The following is a 21,219-nucleotide window of genomic DNA, read 5'->3' as shown; positions in this document are numbered from 1 at the left end:
AGAATCTAGAAGCAGGTGTAGGCCATTTGGTCTCTTGAGCCTACTCCACCATTCAATAAGATCGTAGCTGGTTAGGTGGATTGGCCATGCTAAATTCCCCCTTAGGACCCTCAGGCCCTTGAAGTTGGGGGCGGCAGAGAGAGTCGAGCAATATTGAAGGTATGGGGGACATTTTCATAGTCATAATGTGGTGGTGTGAACCACACATTCTTCATGGAACACACTTTGAAGCCAATCCCATATTGCGATTTGTATAGGTTGGGTTGGGTATCAAAACTCAAAAGATTACACCTTATTGAAAAGATTGAAAGGTAATCTCCAGAAACAATAAAGAATATGACATGACTTGACAGGAGTCTTCAGGACTGCGAATGAATTTGGAAGTATAGCTTTCAAGTAGATGTTCCCATTTCTGGGAGAGGGTGGGTACTCGGGCCCTCCTACAGTACAGAAGGAGGCCATTTGGCCCACCAAGTCTGCATCGAACACAATCCCACCCAGGCCCTACCCCTACATATTATACCCACTAATCCCTCTAACCTCCACTACCCTGGACACTAAGGGGCAATTTCTTAGCATGGCCAATCAACCTAACCTGCACATCGTTGGACAGTGGGAGGAAACCAGAGTACCTGAAGGAAACCCACGCAGACACAAGGAGAATGTGCAAACTCCACACAGACAGTGACCCCAGCCGAGAATCGAACCCAGGACCCTGGAGCTGTGAAGCAGCAGTGCTAACCACTGTGCTACTGTGCTGCCCCAAAGCATTAAATTCAGACAAACTGGTAATCTGACCTAACTAAACTCAAGGGGTGGAATTTCCTCATCCCGCCTGCCACGGGAATTGTAGCGGGTGGGACGGACCATACAGAGATTCGTTGACCTCAGACGGGATTTCAAGTCTTGGGGGTGACTGGGATCAGAAAATCCTAACCTAAGAATGCTTGCTGGCTCTTGGATCTTGGAGCATCTTAGCAATTTGCTAAAGAAGCAGAGGATCTGTACTTACATTTTTTGGTACAAAGGTAATGTCAACTTTCTTGGCCATGCCACTATTTAGCATTTCACTCTTCTTTGCTATGCTGTCCTTAAGATGATCTCTCTTTGGTGATCGTGGTTGATGAGTCAGAACTGGGAGTTGCGGCTGTTGGAATAAAGTGTTTTCGAGTCAGAGGGAGGTATTTATTTTAAATGGGGTTTTACCTGTCAAAGGTGAGATTGTATGTTCCAGGATTCGATTAAAGATTTATTTCAGAGAAGCAAATTCACAGAATTAAGACATTATTTGGCCGGAGCTATGAAATCTTACACTTATGTAGAAAATGAGTCACTTAGGCCTGTAGTGCTTACCATTTATAGGAACAGGAGGTCTTTAGCTCCTTGAGCCTGTTCCACCAATCAGTGGGCTCCTGGCTGATCTTTAACCAAACACCATCTATCAAACATCGTCTTAGGGAAGGCACTGGCATAGTGGATTTGTAATCCAAGGACCCAGGGTAATGCTATGGGGACTTGGATTCGAATCCCACCATGGTAGATGGTGTAACTTGAATTCAATAAAAATCTGGGATTAAAAGTCTAATGATTACCACGTCGATTGTTCAAAAGGCCCTTTTGGTTCACTAATGTCCTTCAGGGAAGGAAATCAGCCACCCTTACCTGGTCTGGCCTACATGTGACTCCAGATCCACAGTAAGGTGGTTGACTCTTAATTGATGGACAATAAATGCTCAGTGACATCCGCATCCCATAAACGAATAAAAAAAAACTGGGGACCGAGTGACACACTGGTATTGTCAAGGAATAGTAATCCAGAGCAAGATTCTGGGGACCTGGGTTCGAATCCCACTTCAAGGCAGCTGATGAAACTTGAATTCAATAAAAAAAAAATCTGGACTTAAAAGTTTGATGATGGCCATGAAACTATTGTCAACTGTCATAAAAACCCATCCGGTTCACTAGTGTCCATTTGGGAAGGAAATCTGCCGTCCTTACCTGGTCTGGCCTACATGTGAGTCCAGACGCACAGCAACATGGTTGACTCTCAACTGTCCTCTGAAATGGAGGGCAGGTAGGGACGAGTAGCAGATGCTGGCCCAGCCAGTGACATTTACGTCTCATGAAATGAATAAGGAAAAAATTTTGCCCTGTATTTCCTTTCAAATCTTGGTTAAAGAGATCCATCATTCTCAGATTTAATCGATTGATCTAGCATCAATTGTCATTTGTGAAAGACAATTTCAAACTGCTGCCATCCTTTGTCAAAGCTCAAAAGCGTAGGAATTGCCTTTTAGCTTTTTGACAAAGAGTCATCTGGACTTGAAACGTCAGCTCTTTTCTCTCCTTACAGACGCTGCCAGACCTGCTGAGATTTTCCAGCAATGTGTCTTTTGGTTTGAGATTCCAGCATCCGCAGTAATCATCCACTGCTATCATCCTTTCTGTATAGAAGTCTTAATTATGCTCTTGAAAGCTCTCATTTCCAGACTAAACAATGGGTATAAAACTCTCACTATTTAGCATAGCTGTCCCTTTTTAATCTTTGGAAAAATTTGATCAAAACAACCTTTAATTGTTTAAATTTCAGAAATACACTTTTAGCTCTCCTTGTAATTTAATTATTAGAGTTCAGGTATCCTTCTGGTTAGCTGAGTTGGCCAGAAAGCTAGTTTGTAGATCCAATTGGTGCCAATATCACGGGTTTGATAATGAAAACAGAAAACGCTGGATAAAGTTAGCAGCAGTTTGGGTGGTACGGCGGCACTGCTGCCTCACAGCGCCAGGGACCCGGGTTCGATTCCGGCCCGTGTGGGGTTTGCACATTCTCCCCATGTCTGTGTGGGTTTCCTCCGGCTGCTCCGGTTTCCTCCCACTGTCCAGAGATGTGCAGTTTTGGTGGATTGGCCATGCTAAATTGCCCCTTCATTTCAAGGGATTAGCAGGGTAAATTTGTGGGGTTACGGGAATAAGGCCTAGGTGGGATTGTGGTCGATGCAGACTCGATAGGCCGAATGGCCTCCTTCTGCACTGTAGGGATTCTGTGAGGTCTGTCAGCATCTACGGAAAGAGAAACAAGAGTTAATATTTCACCTCCATATGATCCCTTCTGTAGAACCTGTTCTAGTTGAGACAGATTCCTCCTTGTCCTTTCCATAGCAGGAAATAAGAGTACTTTACTCTGGTTCAGTGAATAATCAACAAGGACTTGCCTTGGGGCAGAGAACTTGAGGCAGAAAGTAGACTGCATTTTCAAAATAAATTGGGCTATCAGAAAGTTGTCAAGAATGATATATATGAGGAGCTGTTTACCATTTCTGCCTGAGAAGATTTAGCTGCTGCAGTCTGAGGCCTAGAAGAGGCAGCACTGCCTCCTTTTGCTGCTTTCTTCTGCTTTTCTTTTTTCGGAAGGCTGTCCAGCTTTTCTTTGACCACTCGGATTATTCTCACGTCCGCATAGGCATTGGCAAGGTCCAAGGCATTTTGCCCTTGTTTTAATGGATACAAGAGAAAAAAATAGCCAGGGTGTAGCGTCATGTTGCAAAAAACGTACTGTGCATTTAAGGATCAGGGTCATCATCCAATGTCAACCAAGTTTTTCCTTCAGGACCAAAGTTAGTTGAGCAAACAAAATTGTGCCAAGGCTTAATATGACTTTATGAACTTCAAAGAGACATTATAAAAATTAGATGACTATGTATATATCTCTCTTAAGAGCTCAAAACATTTCACAGGCAATGAAATATCTTTGAGGTGTAGTCACTGTTGTAATGTCACAAACATGGCAGCTAATTTGTGATGTGGAGATGCCAGCATTGGACTGGGGTAAACACAGTAAGAAGTCTGACAGCACCAGGTTTAAGGGACTTAAACCTGGTATTGTCAGACCTCTTACTAAGCTAATTTGCGCACATTAAGGTGATACAAACGGGAATGAGGTAACTACTTAGCAGTTTTTATTGATGCTTGGTAAGGTATAACTATTGGCCAGAATTTTGGGAGAACTCCTTTGTTCTTCGACTATCGCCACGGGATTTTGTTTTTAAAAATGAGGTTGCAGATAGTTTAATATTTAATTCCAAAGCACCACGTCTAAAAGGCAGCAATGTCTAAGTACTTACGTCACTTGTGAATGAGAAATTCATTTGTTTAACACATAGCACAGTGGCTGTAGATGTGAGCAGCAACCAGAAGACGGGGGGGGGGGGGGGGGCGGGGGGGCGCAGAAGTAGGCCATTCGGCCCATTGGATCTGCTCAGCCACTCAATCAGATCATGACTGATCTGATACGATTAATCTCAACTCCATTTTCCTGCCTTATCCCCATAGTGTTTGATTCCTTTATGCATTTACAAGTTTGCCATTAAAGCATTGTGGTGAGCAGAATTGTTTGACTTTAATAGAACGGCACAACAGCACAGTTGCTATCACTGCTGCCTCACAGCTCCACGGACTCAGTTCAATCCTGGCCTTAGGTGACTGTCTGTGTGGAGTTTGCACATTTTCCCTGTATCTACGTGGGTTTCTTCCGAGTGCTCTGGTTTCATCCCACAGTCCAAAGATGTGCAGGTTAGGTGAATAGGCCATGCTAAATTGCTCCTTCATGTCCAGAGATGTGCAGATTAGATGGATTGGCCATATGAAATTGCCCCTTAATGTCCAAAGATGTGCAGGTTATGTGGATTGGCCATGCTAAATTAGTCCTCAATGTCCAAAGATGTGTTGGTTAGATGGATTAGCCACGGCAATTGTGTGGGATTACGGGGGTAGGGCAGGAGGAGAGGGCCTGAGTAAGATATTCTGTTCGGGAGTAGGTGCAGACTTGACGGGCCAAATGGCCTCTTCTGCACTGTCATGATTCTATGACTCAATGGGCTACATGGCCTTTTTTTTTCCTGACAATTTTTAGAATGACTCTAATTTCACATTAGATGTTGTTTAGGAGAATCTCATAAATGGCAATATCAGGTGTGGCCCAGTGGAACATTGGGCACCGGCCCATTCCAAGGGAATGGAGCGAGACCAGAGTGTGCTGACCAGTGGTGGGGGAGCGGGGGGAGATCTGCTGCCGCTCTGCATTACAATCAGTTGTGGGGGAGGGGGTGATCAACCCTGCCGGGTGATGGGGAGAGGGGAATTGCAAATGGCCACTCAGCTCATTGAATGGCAGAGCAGACTCAATCATGGCTGCTATTTCTCTCATCCCCATTCTCCTGACCTCCTCTTTATTCAAGAACCTATCTATCTCTGTCCTAAAGACACTCAATGACCTGGCCTCCACATCCATCTGCGGCAAAGAGTTCCACAGATTCACCACTCTCTGGCTCAAGAAATTCCTCCTCACATCTGTTTCGAAGGATCGTCCCTTTAGCCTGAGGTTGTGCCCTCTGGTTCTAGTTTTCCCTACTAGTGGAAACATCCTCTCCACGTCCACTCTATCCAGGCCTCGCAGTATCCTGTAAGTTTCAATAAGATCCCCCACATCCTTCTAAAGTCCAACGAGTACAGAGCCAGAGTCCTCAACCATTCATCACACAACAAACTCTTCATTCCAGAGATCAGTCTTGTGAATCTCCTCTGGACCCTTTCCAAGGCCAGCACATCCTTCTTTAGATATGGGGCCCAAAACTGCTCACACTACTCCAAATGGGATCTGACCAGAGCTTTACACAGCCTCAGCAGTACATCCCTACTCTTGTAGTCTAGCCCTCTCGACATGAATGGTAAGATTGCATTTGCCTTCCTAACTGCCGACTGAACCTGCACGTTAACCTTAAGAGAATATTGAACAAGGACTCCCGAGACCCTTTGTGTTTCTGATTTCCTAAGCATTTCCCCATTTAGAAAATACTCTCTGCCTCCATTCCTCCTTCCAAAGTGCATAACCTCACACTTTTCCACATTGTATTCCATCTGCCACTTCTTTGCCCACTCTCCTAACCTGTCCAAGTCCTTCTGCAGCCCCCCCTGCTTCCTCAATACCACCCACCCCTCTACATATTTTTGTATCACCTGAAAACTTAGCAACAGTGCCTTCAGTTCCTTCCTCCAAATTGTTAACATATTTTGTGAAAAGTTGTGGTCCCAGCACTGACCGCTGAGGCACATCGCTAGTCACCAGCTGCCATCCTGAGAAAGACTTCTTTGTCCCCACTCTCTGCCTTCTGCCAGTCAGCCAATCCTCTACCCATGCCAGGACCTTACCCTTAACGCCGTGGGCACTTAACACCGGCATTTCCACATCATTGCTTTAAACTGTCACGACAAGTTCGAATCTGCCCCCCAGTATCTTTTTACAGTAAATGTGGTTATGGGATAGGACTTGGATGGTATTCTAGTCAGTGCAGACCTGATGGGCCGAATGGCCTCCTTCTACACTGGAGGAATCTATGATTCTATTCCAAACAGGAAATGGGGCTTAATATCTCTCTCTGTTTTGGTTCACAACATTTGCAGATCATGTCTCTCAGTGCTAAGCATTACCTTTATTGTTCTCCATGTCAACACGAGCTCCACGGTTAATCAGATACGTTACACAGTCTAATCTGCAGCTTTCAATTGCCCTCATCAGCGGTGTGGCTCCATTTATGGAAGTAGCGTTAATCAACGCGCCATTATTCAGTAACAATTCGACAATGTCCTGCTGTCCTGAATGGCAAGCGTGATGAAGGGGGCTCCACAGTAGATTATCGTATGCATTCACGTTAGCCCTAGGAATACATAAAGATTTACAACTTAACTGTATGAAAGATGATTAGTTTCTAACGCAGCTTTTCACTTTATTTGAGTGTGCATTTTCTCATATTTAACCAGAGGTTAATATGCTTCCTTAGGAAAATATCATACCATATGTCATCTGCTTTGTTAGTGTAGTGATAAATGATTCCCTGAAAATGTTTAAAAAGTTTATTTATTAGTCGTAAGTAGGCTTACATTAACGCTGCAATGAAGTTACTGTGAAAATGCCCTCACTCCTGCACCTGTTCGGGTGCACCGAAGGAGAATTTAGCACGGCCAATGCACCCTAACCGGCACGTCTTTCGGACTGTGGGACGAAACCGGAGCACCCGGAGGAAACCCACAGAGACACGAGGAGAACGAGCAAACTCCACGCAGTGACCCAAGCCGGGAATTGAACCTGGGTCTCTGGCGCTGTGAGGCAGCAGTTCCCATCACTGTGCCACCCGTGTAAAGAATAGCATGGTATGACTGCAAATCTTACGTTTGATGATGTACTTTCCATTCATGCGCCACAACGCAAAGCCAATATTTCCTCAATCCAGAATTGCCCAACCTTAAACACCCAAAATATAACAACAGCAAACAAAGGCAAATGTCTTAAGAAAGGAATTTAAAACAAATGCCAACCATTAAATCTTCAAGTTTCAATCTCATGCTATTTTCTGACGAATTGCAGTTTGAGTTTAACCCAGTAAGCACTCAATTAGAATAGTAGACTTCTGCTGGGAAATATTAAGCCCCATTTCCTGTTTGGAATAGAATCATAGAATCCTCCAGTGTAGAAGGAGGCCATTCGGCCCATCAAGTCTGCACTGACTAGAATACCATCCAAGTCCTATCCCATAACCACATGCATTTATCCTAGCTAGTCCCCCTGACAATAAGGGGTAATGTAGCATGGCCAATCCACCTAACCCACATATCTTTGGACTGTGGGAGGAAACCCACGCAGATACGGGGAGAATGTGCTGGCTCCACACAGTGACCCAAGCCGGAAATCGAATCCGGGTCCCTGGCGCTGTGAGGCAGCAGTGCTAACCACTGTGCCTGTGCCAGTGCAAATAGGAAACTTTCAGCCTAAAATTCCAGCAACATCCATTTTTGGCCATCGAGTATGACCCATCTTTGCCCCATATCCTTTCATGCCTCTGGCTAACAAAAGTTTCAGAATTAAAACTAACAATTGACCCAGCATTAATTGTCACCTGTGGAACGAAATTCCAAAGTTCAATGCCCTATTGAAAAACTGCTTCCTAATTTCACACTGGCTGTATTTCTTTGACCAGCTCTCCGAATCCTAGACTCCCCAACCAATGAATACACTTTCCCCAAATTTGCTCCATCTATTTTCCTTGAAACTTAGCTCAAACAGGGCGGCATGGTGGTTAGCACTGCTGCCTCACAGCACCAGGAACCCAGGTTCAATCTGGCCTTGGGTGTGTGGATTTTTCACATTCTCCCTGTGCCTGCGTGGGTTTCCACTGAGTGCGCTGGTTTCCCCCCACAATCCAAAGATGTGGTGATTAGGTGGATTAGCCATGGTAAAATGCCCCTTAGTGTCTAAAAGATGTGCTGGTTAGGTGGATTGGCCATGCTAAATTGCCCGTTAGTGTCCAAAGATGTGCAAGTCAGATGGATTGGCTGTGCTAAATCGTCCCTTAGTGTTCAAAGATGTGTAGGTTAGATGGGTTAGCCATGTTAAATGTGTGGGATTATGGGAATAGGACAGGGTGGGGCATGTGGGCCTGGGTAAGATGCTCTTTTGGAGAGTCGGTGCAGACCTGATGGGCTGAATGGCCGCCCTCTGCACTGTAGGGATATGATGTTCAATGGCATATAGCCCAAATAGGCAATTTTGCTGAAAAATTGGTACAGCACCGATGACCATGCTAAATTTAAAACGAACGTAACATCATCCAGGATTGAGTAAGACATACTTTGTTTCCACAAGGTATTTGGCAAGTGTAAAATTTCCATCTGCGCAGGCTGCCATCAGCGGAGTTGTGAAGAACTTGTCCTGCACGTTGACCGATACTCCCTGGAAAAATGCTTTCTTTAAGGATTGCATATCTTCTGCTTTTGCCGCGTAGTTAATATTTGTGTACACCTTCTCCGGCTTCTCCAGGTACCACGCGGAGTCGTCCTGCAGGGGATGCTCTGGTGGCTTATCCCGGCTAAATCGATTCCTATCTGTAAAAGTCTTGAAGCTTTCAATCATAAACTCTGGTGGGCCTCCATCTTCACGTCGAGTCATATACTCTTCCGGAAGAGTGCAAATTGGTATTGGGATTGTTAACTTGCCTTTCTTGCCACGTTTGCCTTTCCTGGCCTTTTTCTTCTTTGGCTCATATGAAGACATGAGATAAACCTTCTCAAGGTATTTGGTGCCTCTAAAGAACTCATTGATGTCAATAACTCCAGTCCGGGCCTTGTCATGGGCAACCATTAGCGCAGTTATTTCTTCCTCCTTCATCGGCACATTCTTTTCCATGAGGATTGCGGCAAAGTCCTCCCTGGTCACCGTGCCATCGCCCCGGTCCATTGTGGCAAATAAATTCCGAAGAGCGAGCTCGTGATACAGGGACCAGTCATACAGCCGGATGGCCCAGGGGGCGTTGGGATTCTTCACGTTGGGTTTGGAATATTTAGTGTAGAGGCGCTCGGCCTTACGGAGCTCCTTCGCTGCGGCTTTGTGGCCATTGGCTTTGGCCGCAGCCGTCGGAGTTTTCTGCTGTAGGTTTTTTAGTTTGGGGTTGCTCCCTAAGAGGAACAAAAGCCAAAGAGTCAAATGAGAGAGGAATTTCAAACTGTGCAAGAAACTTCACACTATTTTTGTCATTGCTCCTTACCCTTCTGTTCTGCATTCCTACTGAAAATCAGTAAGTTGCACCATCTTACATAGAAATATAGGAGCAGGAGGAGGCCAAATGGCCCTTTGAGCCTGCTCTGCCGTTCATTACGATCATGGCTGATCATCCAACTCAATGGCCTGATCCTGCTTTCTCCCCATAACCTTTGATCCCATTCACCCCCAAGTGCTATCTCCAGCCGCCTCTTGAATACATTCAATGTTTTGGCACCAACTACTAGCTGTGATAATGAATTCCACTGGCTCACCACTCTTTGGGTGAAGAAATGTCTCCTCATCTCCGTCCTAAATGGTCTACCCTGAATCCTCAGACTGTGCTGGATAATCAATGTAACCGACTCGATGTAAAACTTGCACTTGATGCCATATATTGAAAACTTACGGGCCCCGCAGGATTTTCTAACCATAACCATCTATAACTCCATCTGTAGATAGAAGGGGTGGCACGGTGGCACAGTAGTTAGCACTGCTGCCTCACAGAGCCAGGGACTTGGGTTCGATTCCCGACTTGGGTCATTGTCTGTGCGGAGTTTGCACATTCTCCCCGTATTTGCGTGAGTTTCCTCCGGGTGCTCCGGTTTCCTTCCACAGTCCAAAGGACATGCTGGTTAGATGCAAAGGCCATGCTAAATTCTTCCTCAGTGAACCTGACTATGGGATTTTCACAGTAACTTCATTGCGGTGTTAATGTAAGCCTACTTGTGACACTAATAAACCTTAAACTTTAAGGCACTCCACTGGTGATTGGTATTTCAAACTGGCCTACAATAATCCTGCTAATGAGTGATTGGAATCAATATTTACCTTGCCTGGCAGGAACTGAGCATGGGAGAGGATAAAATGGGTCACTTACTGGTCTGAGATTACACTGGATATCTACTTATAGATCATAGAAGCCCAATAGTGCAGAAGGAGGCCATTTGGCCTATCCAGTATCTTGCCCAGGCCCCCTCCACCATCCTATCCCTGTAACCTCACACATTTACGATGGTTAATCCATCTAACTTACACATCCTGGGACACTAAAGGGCAACTTTATTCTGGACAATCCACCTAGCCCTGGACTGTGAGAGGAAACCAGAGCAACCCCACACAGATACTGGGAGAATGTGCAGACTCCACACAGACAACTACCCGAGGCTGGAATCAAACCCGGGTCTCTGGCGCTGTGAGGCAGCAGTGCGAACCACAGTGCCACCGTGCCAACCTGTCAAAAATGCGGGATTGTGAGGAGGAAGATAGATTCGCCAACTCCTTCACAGGACTGGCACATGCCTGATTGGCCGAACAGACATCTTTTTTATGAAGGTACATTCTCACTCAGCAGCATATTATCATTGCCAACTTTGAGGTCGCACAATTTCAATATGAAGTTCATGGCTTAGTAGTAAATCTGCTACAGGAACCTGCAGAGATTGGCTAGGCTGAGCCAGGTAATGCGCTTTACTACATGGGTGGATGGCTTGGGATCTAGAAAGAACAAGACAACTGCTCTGCACTCCAGGAAAATTCCTGGACTTCCTCTGCCCCAGTTCTCACTACACTGAGATCCCTCCCATTCAGCCAGTATTTACCCTGTGCCAGAATCTAGTTCCTTGTGCTCCCTGTGGCAACTGCTTTCCAATTCACATCTTTGCATCTTGAAATCATCAGGATCTGGAATGCTCTCCTGGAAAAGGCAGTGGAAGCTGATTCAGTTGTAACTTCCAAATGGGAAATTAGGTAAATTCTCGAAGTACAGGCCAGCACGGTGGCACAATGATTAGCACTGCTGCCTCACAGCGGGGTTCGATTCCCGGCTTGTGTTGCTGTCTGTGTGGCGTTTGCATCTTCTCCCTGTGTCTGCGTGGGTTTCCTCTGGGTGCTCCAGTTTCCTTCCACAGTCCAAAGACGTGTGGTTTAGGTTGATTGGCCACGCTAAATTGGCCCTTAGTGTCAGGGGGGATTAGCAAGGTAAATACTTGGGGCTGGGGCTGGGTGGAATTGTGGTCAGTGCTGACTGGATGGCCAAATAGCTTCCTTCTGCACTGTTGGGATTTTATGATTCTGTGAATGGGGTAGGGGAGAGAACTTTGCCAGATTGTGGGGAAAGAATGGTGAAATGTGGGATAGCTCATTCAAAGCAATTGCAACAGGCCGAATAGCCTCGTTCTATACCATGGCACAGTGGTTAGCACTGCTACCTCATAGCAGCAGGGACCCAGGTTCAATTCCGGCCTCGGGTGACTGTCTGTGTGGAGTTTGCACATTCTCCCCATGTCTCCGTGGGTTTCCTTCGGATGCTCCGGTTTCCTCCCACAGTCCAAAGATGTGCAGCCACTCCCATGTGCAGGTTAGGTGGATTGGCCATGCCAAATTGCCCTTTTAGTTTTCCAAGACATGTAGCTTAGATGGATTAGCCTTGGTATATATGTGGGGTTACGGGGATAGGGCAGGATGCTAGGCCTGGGAAAGATGGCCTGTCAGACTTGACGGGTCGAATGGCCTTCTCCTACACTGTAGGGATTCTATGATTCTATAATTCATTCCCACCATTGCTTTGTGGAAATTTCAGATATTAAAATTAGATCAGATAGGCCTCTTGACCTTGTAGATCTCCAGAGGTGCTGCACTTTCCTTGCATATGAAGATGGCCTTGAACCTGAAGCTGACAGATGCCTGACGAGAAGCCAGTCCCTGGAATCAAAGACTCGATGGCACATGGGAAAGTACAGCTTTCTGGGTCTTCTGTGGGCCTCTCCCAGTGCATCAAAAAGTTAAATCTCCAGAAACGAGGAGATTCCGTGAGAAGTGCCGCCTCGGCTTCAAGAACTTAATGACCCTTACCTCTTTGTGCCAAAAACTTGGCCGTATCAACGAAGCCTCCTATTGCTGCCAGATGCAATGGTATGTTTCCATCCAAATTAACAACATTAAGGTCACAATCATGTGCAACCAAGGCTCGAATGACCTGAAAGAAAGATAGGTGTCAGCAAACAGCAATCTCGTTTTTGTGCCTTTCCTTCGTTTACTTTGAGCTCTTCCCATCATTAATGCGTGATGGCGCTATGGAATTTTAGTACAGGCTCAAACAGAGTTTTCTAAGCGGATCATCTCCTTGAGGAATCGTCATGGGCTTTCTCACATAAATAATTTGACCCTGGAAGGCATGACACAAACGAAGGTGGGCATCACTTTGATCAAATATTAACTGCTTTTTACAACAGACTGACATCAAGATTGGTTCCAACACACAAATCGTGCCAAACATAACTGACACTGTAATATTTTCCTGGACTAAATTGTGATTAAATAGATATTTGGAAGTGTCCACAATTTGGGCATTTCAGTGAACACACAAGATACAAGCAAGTTACTGCGACTGAATGTTGTGAAGTGCCAAGTGCTCATCCAGTTTAAGGGATGTGACTCAACCCACCTCCACCACTCCCCAGCCTGACTGTCAACAGCCTTAGTGTTATCTTTGACCCCAAGAGGTGTCCGATCACATTGATGTTATCTCTCTCTCTCTGAGGTCAACGAAATTTGGCATGTCTGCAACGACTCTCACCAACTTCTACAGATGCATCATAGAAAACATTCTTTCTGGTTGTATCACAGCTTGGTATGGCGCCTGCTCTGCCCAAGACTGCAAGAAACTACAAAGGCTCATGAACGTAGCCCAATCCATCACGCAAACCAGCCTCTCATCCATTGACTCTGTCTACACTTCCCGCTGCCTCAGCAAAGCAGGCAGCATAATTAAGGACCCCACGCACCCTGGACATTCTCTTTTCTACCTTCTTCCATTGGGAAACAGAGACAAAAGTCTGAGGTCACGTACCAATCAACTCAAGAACAGCTTCTTCCCTGCTGCCATCAGACTAAGTTGATCTTAAGCACCAAGTTGATCTTTCTCTGCACCTTAACTTTTGACTATAACGCTACATTCTGCACTCTCTCCTTTCCTTCGCTATGCTTTGTCTGTATAACACGCAAGAAACAATACTTTTCACTGTATACTAATATGTGTGACAATAATAAATCAAATCAAATCAAATCTAACTCGTCAAGCCTCTTTTCATAATGTTACCCCTCAATCTTGTTAACATCCCAGTGAATTTAGCAATGAGGAGAGGTTGGAAAAATTTGGTTTGTTCTCACTGGAATGACGGAGGTCGAGGGGCGACCTGATAGAAGTCTACGAGATCATGAGGTACATAGATAGAGTGGATAATCAGAAGCTTTTTCCAGGATGGAAGAGTCAATTACTAGGGGGCACAGGTTTAAGGTGCGAGGGACAAGGTTTAAAGGAGATGTACAAGGCAGATTTTTTTACACAGGGAGTAGTGGGTGTCTGGAACTTGCTGCCGGGGGAGGGAGTTGAAGCAGATATAATAGTGACTTTTAAGAGGTGTTTGGACAAATACATGAATAGGATGGGAATAGAGAAATGTAGTCACTGGAAAAGTAGGGGTTTTAGTTCAGTTGGGCAGCAGGCTTGGAGGGGTGAAGGGCTTGCTCCTGTGCTGTAATTTTCTTTGTTTTCCATTGCTTCCCCCACTGCTCAACCAAAACTGCACACATCATATCGTTCTACTGGGGCAGAGTTAAGAGATGATTCAAAAAGGAAAAAGGATTATTGATGCACATGGGAGAGGACCGTGAGATTAGACCAGGTGGCTTAAGTGAAGAAAGGACCAACAAAAACCAAATGGTTATCTGCTGCATTCCGGCACCTTGGTGATTCAGCAGCATATAGCACGAGTTACATTCAGCCCTCCTATGAAGCAGAATGGTGCTACCAAAATGAAGTTAACACATTTATTATAAAGCAAACAAGAAAGCATGGATTTGAAAATAAACCTCATTGGACTCAGCAGCCATGCACTGGCACTCATTGTTGACCTCAAAGGAATGTATGATATATGTGTACACGTTGGGGTCTAGGGTGTGGACTGCCCCTTCAAGGGTATGAATCAGGTGATCCCCATGTCTGTGTGGGTTTCCTCTGGGTGCTCCGGTTTCCTCCCAGAGATGTGCAGGTTATATGGATTGGCCAAGCTAAATTGCCCCTTAGTATCGGGGGATTAGCAGGGCAAATGCATGGGGAGATATAGGGATAGGACCTGGGTGGGATCGGTGCAGACTCAATGGGCCAAACGACCTCTTTCTGCAATTCTATGACCCCTGGGTAATCAGCTCCTCCCAGTATGGGACACTGTGGGGCTGTCTTAACTAGACTGTGAATCCAGTAAGAAGTCTCACAACACCAGGTTCAAGTCCAACAGGTTTATCTGGAATCATGAGCTTTTGGAGCACTGCTCCTTCATCAGTCCAATGCCGGCATCCCCACATCACGGCAGACTGTGAATGAGTGCACAACTTAAATAACGAGTTCAAAGTATATTTACTAGTGTCACGAGTAGGAGTGAAGCTGATCATTAGTAATTATGAGCGCTGTATTTCGTTAAAAACTCAGTTACACCTCAGTCTACAAAGATATAATCTTGCAAGTGAGACTGAGGTTCAGTGATTTCTGATTTAATGCCTCAACAGTGGACCCACTTGGAGATAACTAGACTAACAGATGCATCTTCTGTGGTTTCTACTCAAGTTTATTTATTCCATTAACACTGCAATGGAGTTACTGTGAAAATCCCCTGGTCACCACACTCCGGCGCCTGTTCGGGTACACCAAGGGAGAATTTAGCACGGACAACACACCCTAACTAGCACATCTTCCAGACTGCAGGAGGAAACCGGAGCACTCAGAGGAAACCAGGGAGAACATGCAGACTCCGCACTGACAGTGACCCAAGCCGGGAATTGAACCTGGGTCCCTAGCGCTGTGAAGCAGCAGTGCTAACCATTGTGTCACCGCTAGGCTCTGTGAGGCAGCAGTTCGAACCACTGTGCCTCTTGTGTGAACTTCAGGAAGTTGCTGTCAGTTTCGGGGAAGGGGTAATGAGGTTGAACGCTTGACACTTTTACTGCCAATGCTCCCAGACAAGTGTATTAAAGATGTGCTGCAGTTCCTGTGACAGACAGAAGAGTAGAATTAATTCAGTGACTAAACTATCAGAGGGTATTTGCGCCATCTCGATTTCCGTACCTCAAAGTGCCCCCCTTGGGCAGCGAAATGTGCAGCGTTGTACCGCTCGTTTTGTAGAACATTAATCTCACACCCTTTCTCCAGTATAGCACAGACAACCTCGATCGCCCCTTCTCGCGACGCTTCCATCAAAGCCGTGTGACCCGTTATCTATTAAGAATCATTAAAGCGAGAAAAGTTTCAGCAAGCCCCATCCACAGAAAAAAAAAGTCAAACTTTGTTACTTGCAGCCAGCAGTGAGGTTAAATTATTAGGCACTGCTGATCTCAAAGGTAGGGATAGGGTTGGGTGAGCAATGTGACACTCCTCAGTATGGTACGGGAAATCTATCAAAGTACAACATCACTGGTCCTCTTTGACCAACTGTAAGACTATAAGACACAGAAGCAGAATTAGGCCACTCAGCCCATCAAATCTGCTCCACCATTCAATCACAGCTGATATTTTTCCCATCCTCATTCTCCTGCCTTTCCCCCAAACCCCTGGTCCCCTTATTAATCAACCAGCCTCCTCTTGCTTCCAGTCCTAAGCAAGAGTGGTTGACAAAAGAGAGGACTTGAGGAAAGGTTTTATTTTTACACAATCTGGAACACACTGTCGGAAGGGCTGTAAATACAACGGAAACATTCAAAACAGAGACTTGTTCAGATGCCTGAAAGGGATTTTTTTCCCATAGGCAACGAGGAAAGAATAGAGGAGTAGGATTCATCGGAAAGTTTTACAAAAGAATCAGCGTGGGCAGAATGGCTGGCTGGCTCCTTCCCGTGTTGTGGCAGCAAGTGTTTCGATGTTGCTACGTATCTATCCTGGTTGGCTTACCCTTGGGACATCCTTACCTCAAACCTAGAGTTTGGATCAGCTCCTTTCTCTAGTATCTGGAGACACATCTCAGTGCAAGCTGCAGCCTGTTCACAGGCGAGCAAAAAGACCGGCTTCCCGTCTTTGGAGCAGTTGTTAACGTCAGCTCCATGTGCAAGCGCGATCTCCAAGCAACGAAGGTGGCGAGTGGTGGGAGCGATGCAGTAATACAGAATGCCTGCATAAAATTAGGGAGAAAATAAGAAAAAAAAAATTCATAGGTGGAAACAATTCGATTCATTCCCCTCCAATCCAATTTTCAAGTTTGCTGACGACACCACCATAGTGGGTGGGATCTCAAACAATGATGAGACAGGATACAGGGATGAGATAGAGAATCTGGTGAACTGGTGCGGCGACAATAATCTCTCCCTCAATGTCAACAAAATGAAGGAGATTGTCATCGATTTCAGGAGGCATAAAGGAGAACGTGCCCCTGTCTACATCAATGAGGATGAAGCAGAAAGGGTCGAGAGCTTCAAGTTTTTAGGTGTCCAGATCATCAACAACTTGGCCTGGTCCCCCCCTCATGCCAACGCTATAGGTAAGAAAGCCCATCAAAGCCCCTACTTTCTGAGAAGACAAAGGAAATTTGGCAGGTCAGCTACAATTCTCACCAACTTTTACAGATGCACCATAGAAAGCATTCTTTCTGATTGTATCACAGCTTGGTATGGGCTCCTGCTCTGCCCAAGACCGCAAGGAACTACAAAAGGTTATGAATGTAGCCCAATCCATCACACAAACCAGTTCCCATCCACTAACTCTCTCTACACTTTTCACTGCCTCAGCAAAGCAGCCAGCATAATCAAGGACCCCATGTACCCCGGACATCCTCTCTTCCACCTTCTTCCTTTGGGAAAAAGATACAAAAGTCTGAGGACACGTACCAACCAACTCAAGAACACCTTCTTCCCTGCTGCCATCAGACTTATGAATGAACTTATCTTGCATTAAGTTGATCTTTCTCTACACCCTAGCTATGACTGTAACACTACATTCTGCACCCTCTCATTTCCTTCTCTATGAGTGGTATGTTTTGTCTGTACAGTGTGCAAGAAACAATACTTTTCACTGTATACTAATACATGTGACAATAATAAATCAAGTCAAATCAAATCAAATTCCACAGCTGATATAATTCTGCATGATACCTAGACACCTAGAAACCTGGATAAAAGCAAATTACTGTGGATGCTGGAATTTTTGCTGAGCACCTTTGGTCTGTGCGCCATTAGTACTCTGACTTTCCGGTTGCTTGCCACTTTAACACACGATCCTGCTTCCGTGGCCTGCTGCAATGTTCCAATGAGGCTCAACGCAAACTGGAAGAACAGCATCTCAGCTTCCAGCTCGGCACATTACAGCCTTCCCGTCTCAACATCGAATTCAACAACTTCAGATGAATTGCCCTACCCCACCGTGACCTGCTTGTTTTCATTCTATTTTATTTAATATTTTTTTTAACTGTTCTCTACCTTTTATTTCTTCATTGTCTTTCTTTCTTTTTCTTCCCTCCCACTCTTTCCTTCCCCTTACTTCATCTCCCTTCCCTTACCTTTTCTCTCCCCTCTTACCCTTTACCACATTCTACCTCTGTCCCATTCCTTTCCCCCTCCCCCAACATCTTAATCTGTCACAGTTTACAGCTTCTCTACCACTTGGCCATTCAGACCCTTTATTCTCTCTGTGGACAGCTAGTAGCACTCTTTTCCCCCCAGTTTCGATGGCTATGACTCTTCTTTCATTCCCTCCCCCTGCAGTATAAATATTTCCCACTTTCTGTATCTTTTGGCTTTGACAAAGGGTCATCTGGACTCGAAACGTCAGCTCTTTTCTCTCCTTACAGATGCTTCCAGACCTGCTGAGATTTTCCAGTGTTTTCTCTTTTGGTACCTCGAAACCGGTTTGCTTTAATTATAGTTTTGTGGTAATGGGTGTGGGCCTTAAAAGAGCGAGGCACTCTACCATATAAACTTCCACTTTTACGAGTGGCTTCAATTCTATTCCCTGTGGGCTGCGGCATATTGGACATTAAACTACAAAATAAAATGTAATTTACTAACACTATTCACTCAATATGAGTTTTGTAAAATTAATTCATGGGATATGGGTATCGCTGACCAGGCCAGTATTTACTGCCCCTCGAGAAAGTGGCAGGTGAGGTGCTTTCTTGAGCCACTTGCAGTCCATGTTTTGTAGGTACCCCCGCAGTGCTGTTAGGGAGGGAGTTCCAAGATTCTGACCCAGCCACAGTGAAGGAACGGTGATATATTTCCAAGTCAGGATGGTGTGTGGGGCCGGGAGAGGAAGTTTACAGAGAGTGGTGTCCCCATGTGTCTGCTGCCCTTGTCCTTCTAGATGGAAGTGGTCGTGGGTTTGGAAGGTGCTGTCTAAGGATCTTTGGTGAATCGCTGCAGTGCATCTTGCAGATGGTACACACTGCTGCTACTGAGCGTTGGTGGTGGAGGGAGTGGATGTTGGTAGATGGGGTGCCAATCAAGTGGGCTGCTTTATCCTGGATTGGTGTCAAGCTTCTTGAGTGTGGTTGGAGCTGCACCCATTCAGGCAAGTGGGGAGTATTCCATCACACTGCTGACTTGTGCCTTGCCGATGGTGGGCAGATACCTGGGGAGCCAGGAGGTGAGTTAATCGCTGCAGGATTCCTAGCCTTTAACCTACTCGTTTCACCATTGTATTTATATTACCAGTCCGGTTCAGCTTCTGATCAATGGTAAACACGCTATTAACATCCTGGGGGACTCAGCAGTGGTAATGCCATTGAGTATCAATGGGAGATGGTTAAGATTCTCTCACGTTAGAGACCGAAATTGCCTGGCACTTGTGTGGTGCAAATGTTACTTGCCACTTAAGAACGCAAGCCTGAATATTGTCCAGGTCTTGCTGCGTATGGACGCAAAGAGTGACTCAAGGATGCCTAGTCTTGAGTTGTTGAGACAAAAACGGAAAGTGCTGGAAAATCTCAGCAGGTCTGACAGCATCTGTGGAGAGAGAGAATAGAGTCAATGTTTCAAGTCTGGATGACCCTTCATCCTCTGACAAAGGGTCACCCAGACTTGAAACGTTGGCTCTATTCTTTGAATTTGATTTGATTTATTATTATCACATGTATTAGTATACGGTGAAAACTATTGTTACTTGTGTGCTATACAGACAAAGCATACCATTCATAGAGAAGAAAAGGAGAGAGTGCAGAACGTTATAGTCATATCCAGGGTGTAGAGAAAGATCAACTTAATGCGAGGTAGGTCCATTCAAAAGTCTGATGGCAGCAGGAAAGAAGCTATTCTTGAGTCAGTTGGTACGTGACCTCAGACTTCTGTATCTTTTTCCCGATGGAAGAAGGTGGAAGAGAGAATGAGCGGGATGCTTTGGGTCCTTGATTATGCTGGCTGCTTTTCCAAGACAGTGGGAAGTGCAGACAAAGTCAATGGATGGGAGGCTGGTTTGAGTGATGGACTGGGCGTCATCCTCTTTCTCTACAGATGCTGTCAGATGTGAGGTTTTCCAGCATTGTCTGTTATTGTTTCAGATTCCAGCATCTGCAGTACTTTGCTTTTATCTTAGTAATCCAGAGACCCAGGGTAGTGTTCCGGGGACCCAAGTTCGAATCCCACCACAGCAAATGGGGATATTTGAATTAAATTAAAAAATCTGGAATTAAAAAAGTCTCCTGATTGTTGCAAAAACCCATCTGGTTCAGTAATGTCTTTTAGGGAAGGAAATTTGCCATTCTTACCTGACCTGGGGAGGCATGATGGCACAGTGGTTAGCACAGTTGCCTCACAACACCAGGGATCCGAGGTTGATTATGGTTTGGGTCACTGTTTGTTTGGAGTCTGCACATTCTCCCCCTGTCTGCATGGGTGCTCCGGTTTCGTCCCACAGTTTCCTCCCAAAGATGTGCAGGTTAGGTGGATTGGCCATGCTAAATTGGCCCTCAGTATCAGGGAAACTAGCTAGGGTAAATGCATGGTGTAATGGGGATAGGGCCTGGGCGGGATTGTGGCCATTGCAAATGTGATGGGCCAAGTGGCCTCCCTCTGTACTTTAGGATTCTATGATCTGGCCTACATGTGACCCCAGACCCACAACAATGTAGCCAACTCTTAACTGCCCTCCAAAATGGGCAATTAGGGGTGGGCAACAAATGTTGGCCCAGCCAGTGACAACCACAGCCCATAAGAAAAGACTCCCAGGTTTGTAATATCTCTAACGTGCAACACAGGAGCAGGAGTAGGCTATTTGGCCCTTTGCGAGCCTTCTCTACCATTCAATAAGATCTGGTTGTTGTCCCTGCTCCACTTTCCTGTCTGCCGTCCCCACTTCCCCACCGTCCCACCTACAATTCTACCTTCAAAGACTTATTACAGTGTATTCAACATGACTTGCCATGAAGGTACTTTATACCTCAAGAAATTCTTTTTTACACAGCAATTCCTTAGACTATCGTCACTGCAAGCTAAGGCATGTTTATCTTTTGTTACAGTGGAGTAACCAGGAGTTAAGTCCTAGATGCGGTAGCTGCAACATGATCAAAATATTGTATTGCCTTTTGAATTGGAGTCTTGTTATGTTGCCACCAGATTATTTCCCAAGTGGCAGTCACTACACTCACTACTGTTATAATTACAGT

The 21,219-nt window shown here is 45.5% G+C and overlaps 1 protein-coding gene across 1 annotated transcript in view; it reads right to left on the bottom strand.

Annotated features, from left to right (window-relative positions):
* ankef1a (ankyrin repeat and EF-hand domain containing 1a) overlaps positions 1 to 21,219 on the bottom strand; it is a 33,805-nt gene that overhangs the window by 814 nt on the left and 11,772 nt on the right. Inside the window, exons 3-9 of the mRNA XM_080200024.1 lie at positions 16,541 to 16,740; positions 15,705 to 15,854; positions 12,437 to 12,560; positions 8,679 to 9,501; positions 6,484 to 6,710; positions 3,313 to 3,488; positions 1,013 to 1,147 (exon numbers count right to left, since the gene is read on the bottom strand). Of these exons, the coding sequence (XP_080056150.1) occupies positions 1,013 to 1,147; positions 3,313 to 3,488; positions 6,484 to 6,710; positions 8,679 to 9,501; positions 12,437 to 12,560; positions 15,705 to 15,854; positions 16,541 to 16,740 (1,835 nt within the window). The remainder of the gene's footprint in view (positions 1 to 1,012; positions 1,148 to 3,312; positions 3,489 to 6,483; positions 6,711 to 8,678; positions 9,502 to 12,436; positions 12,561 to 15,704; positions 15,855 to 16,540; positions 16,741 to 21,219) is intronic.

Source organism: Carcharhinus amblyrhynchos, chromosome 12 (genome assembly GCF_965287045.1).
Source record: "Carcharhinus amblyrhynchos chromosome 12, sCarAmb.v2.hapA, whole genome shotgun sequence".
NCBI classification, from domain to species: domain Eukaryota; kingdom Metazoa; phylum Chordata; class Chondrichthyes; order Carcharhiniformes; family Carcharhinidae; genus Carcharhinus; species Carcharhinus amblyrhynchos.
The sequence above is the reverse complement of the archived record's forward strand: the minus strand, read 5'-3'. Positions and strand labels throughout refer to the sequence as shown.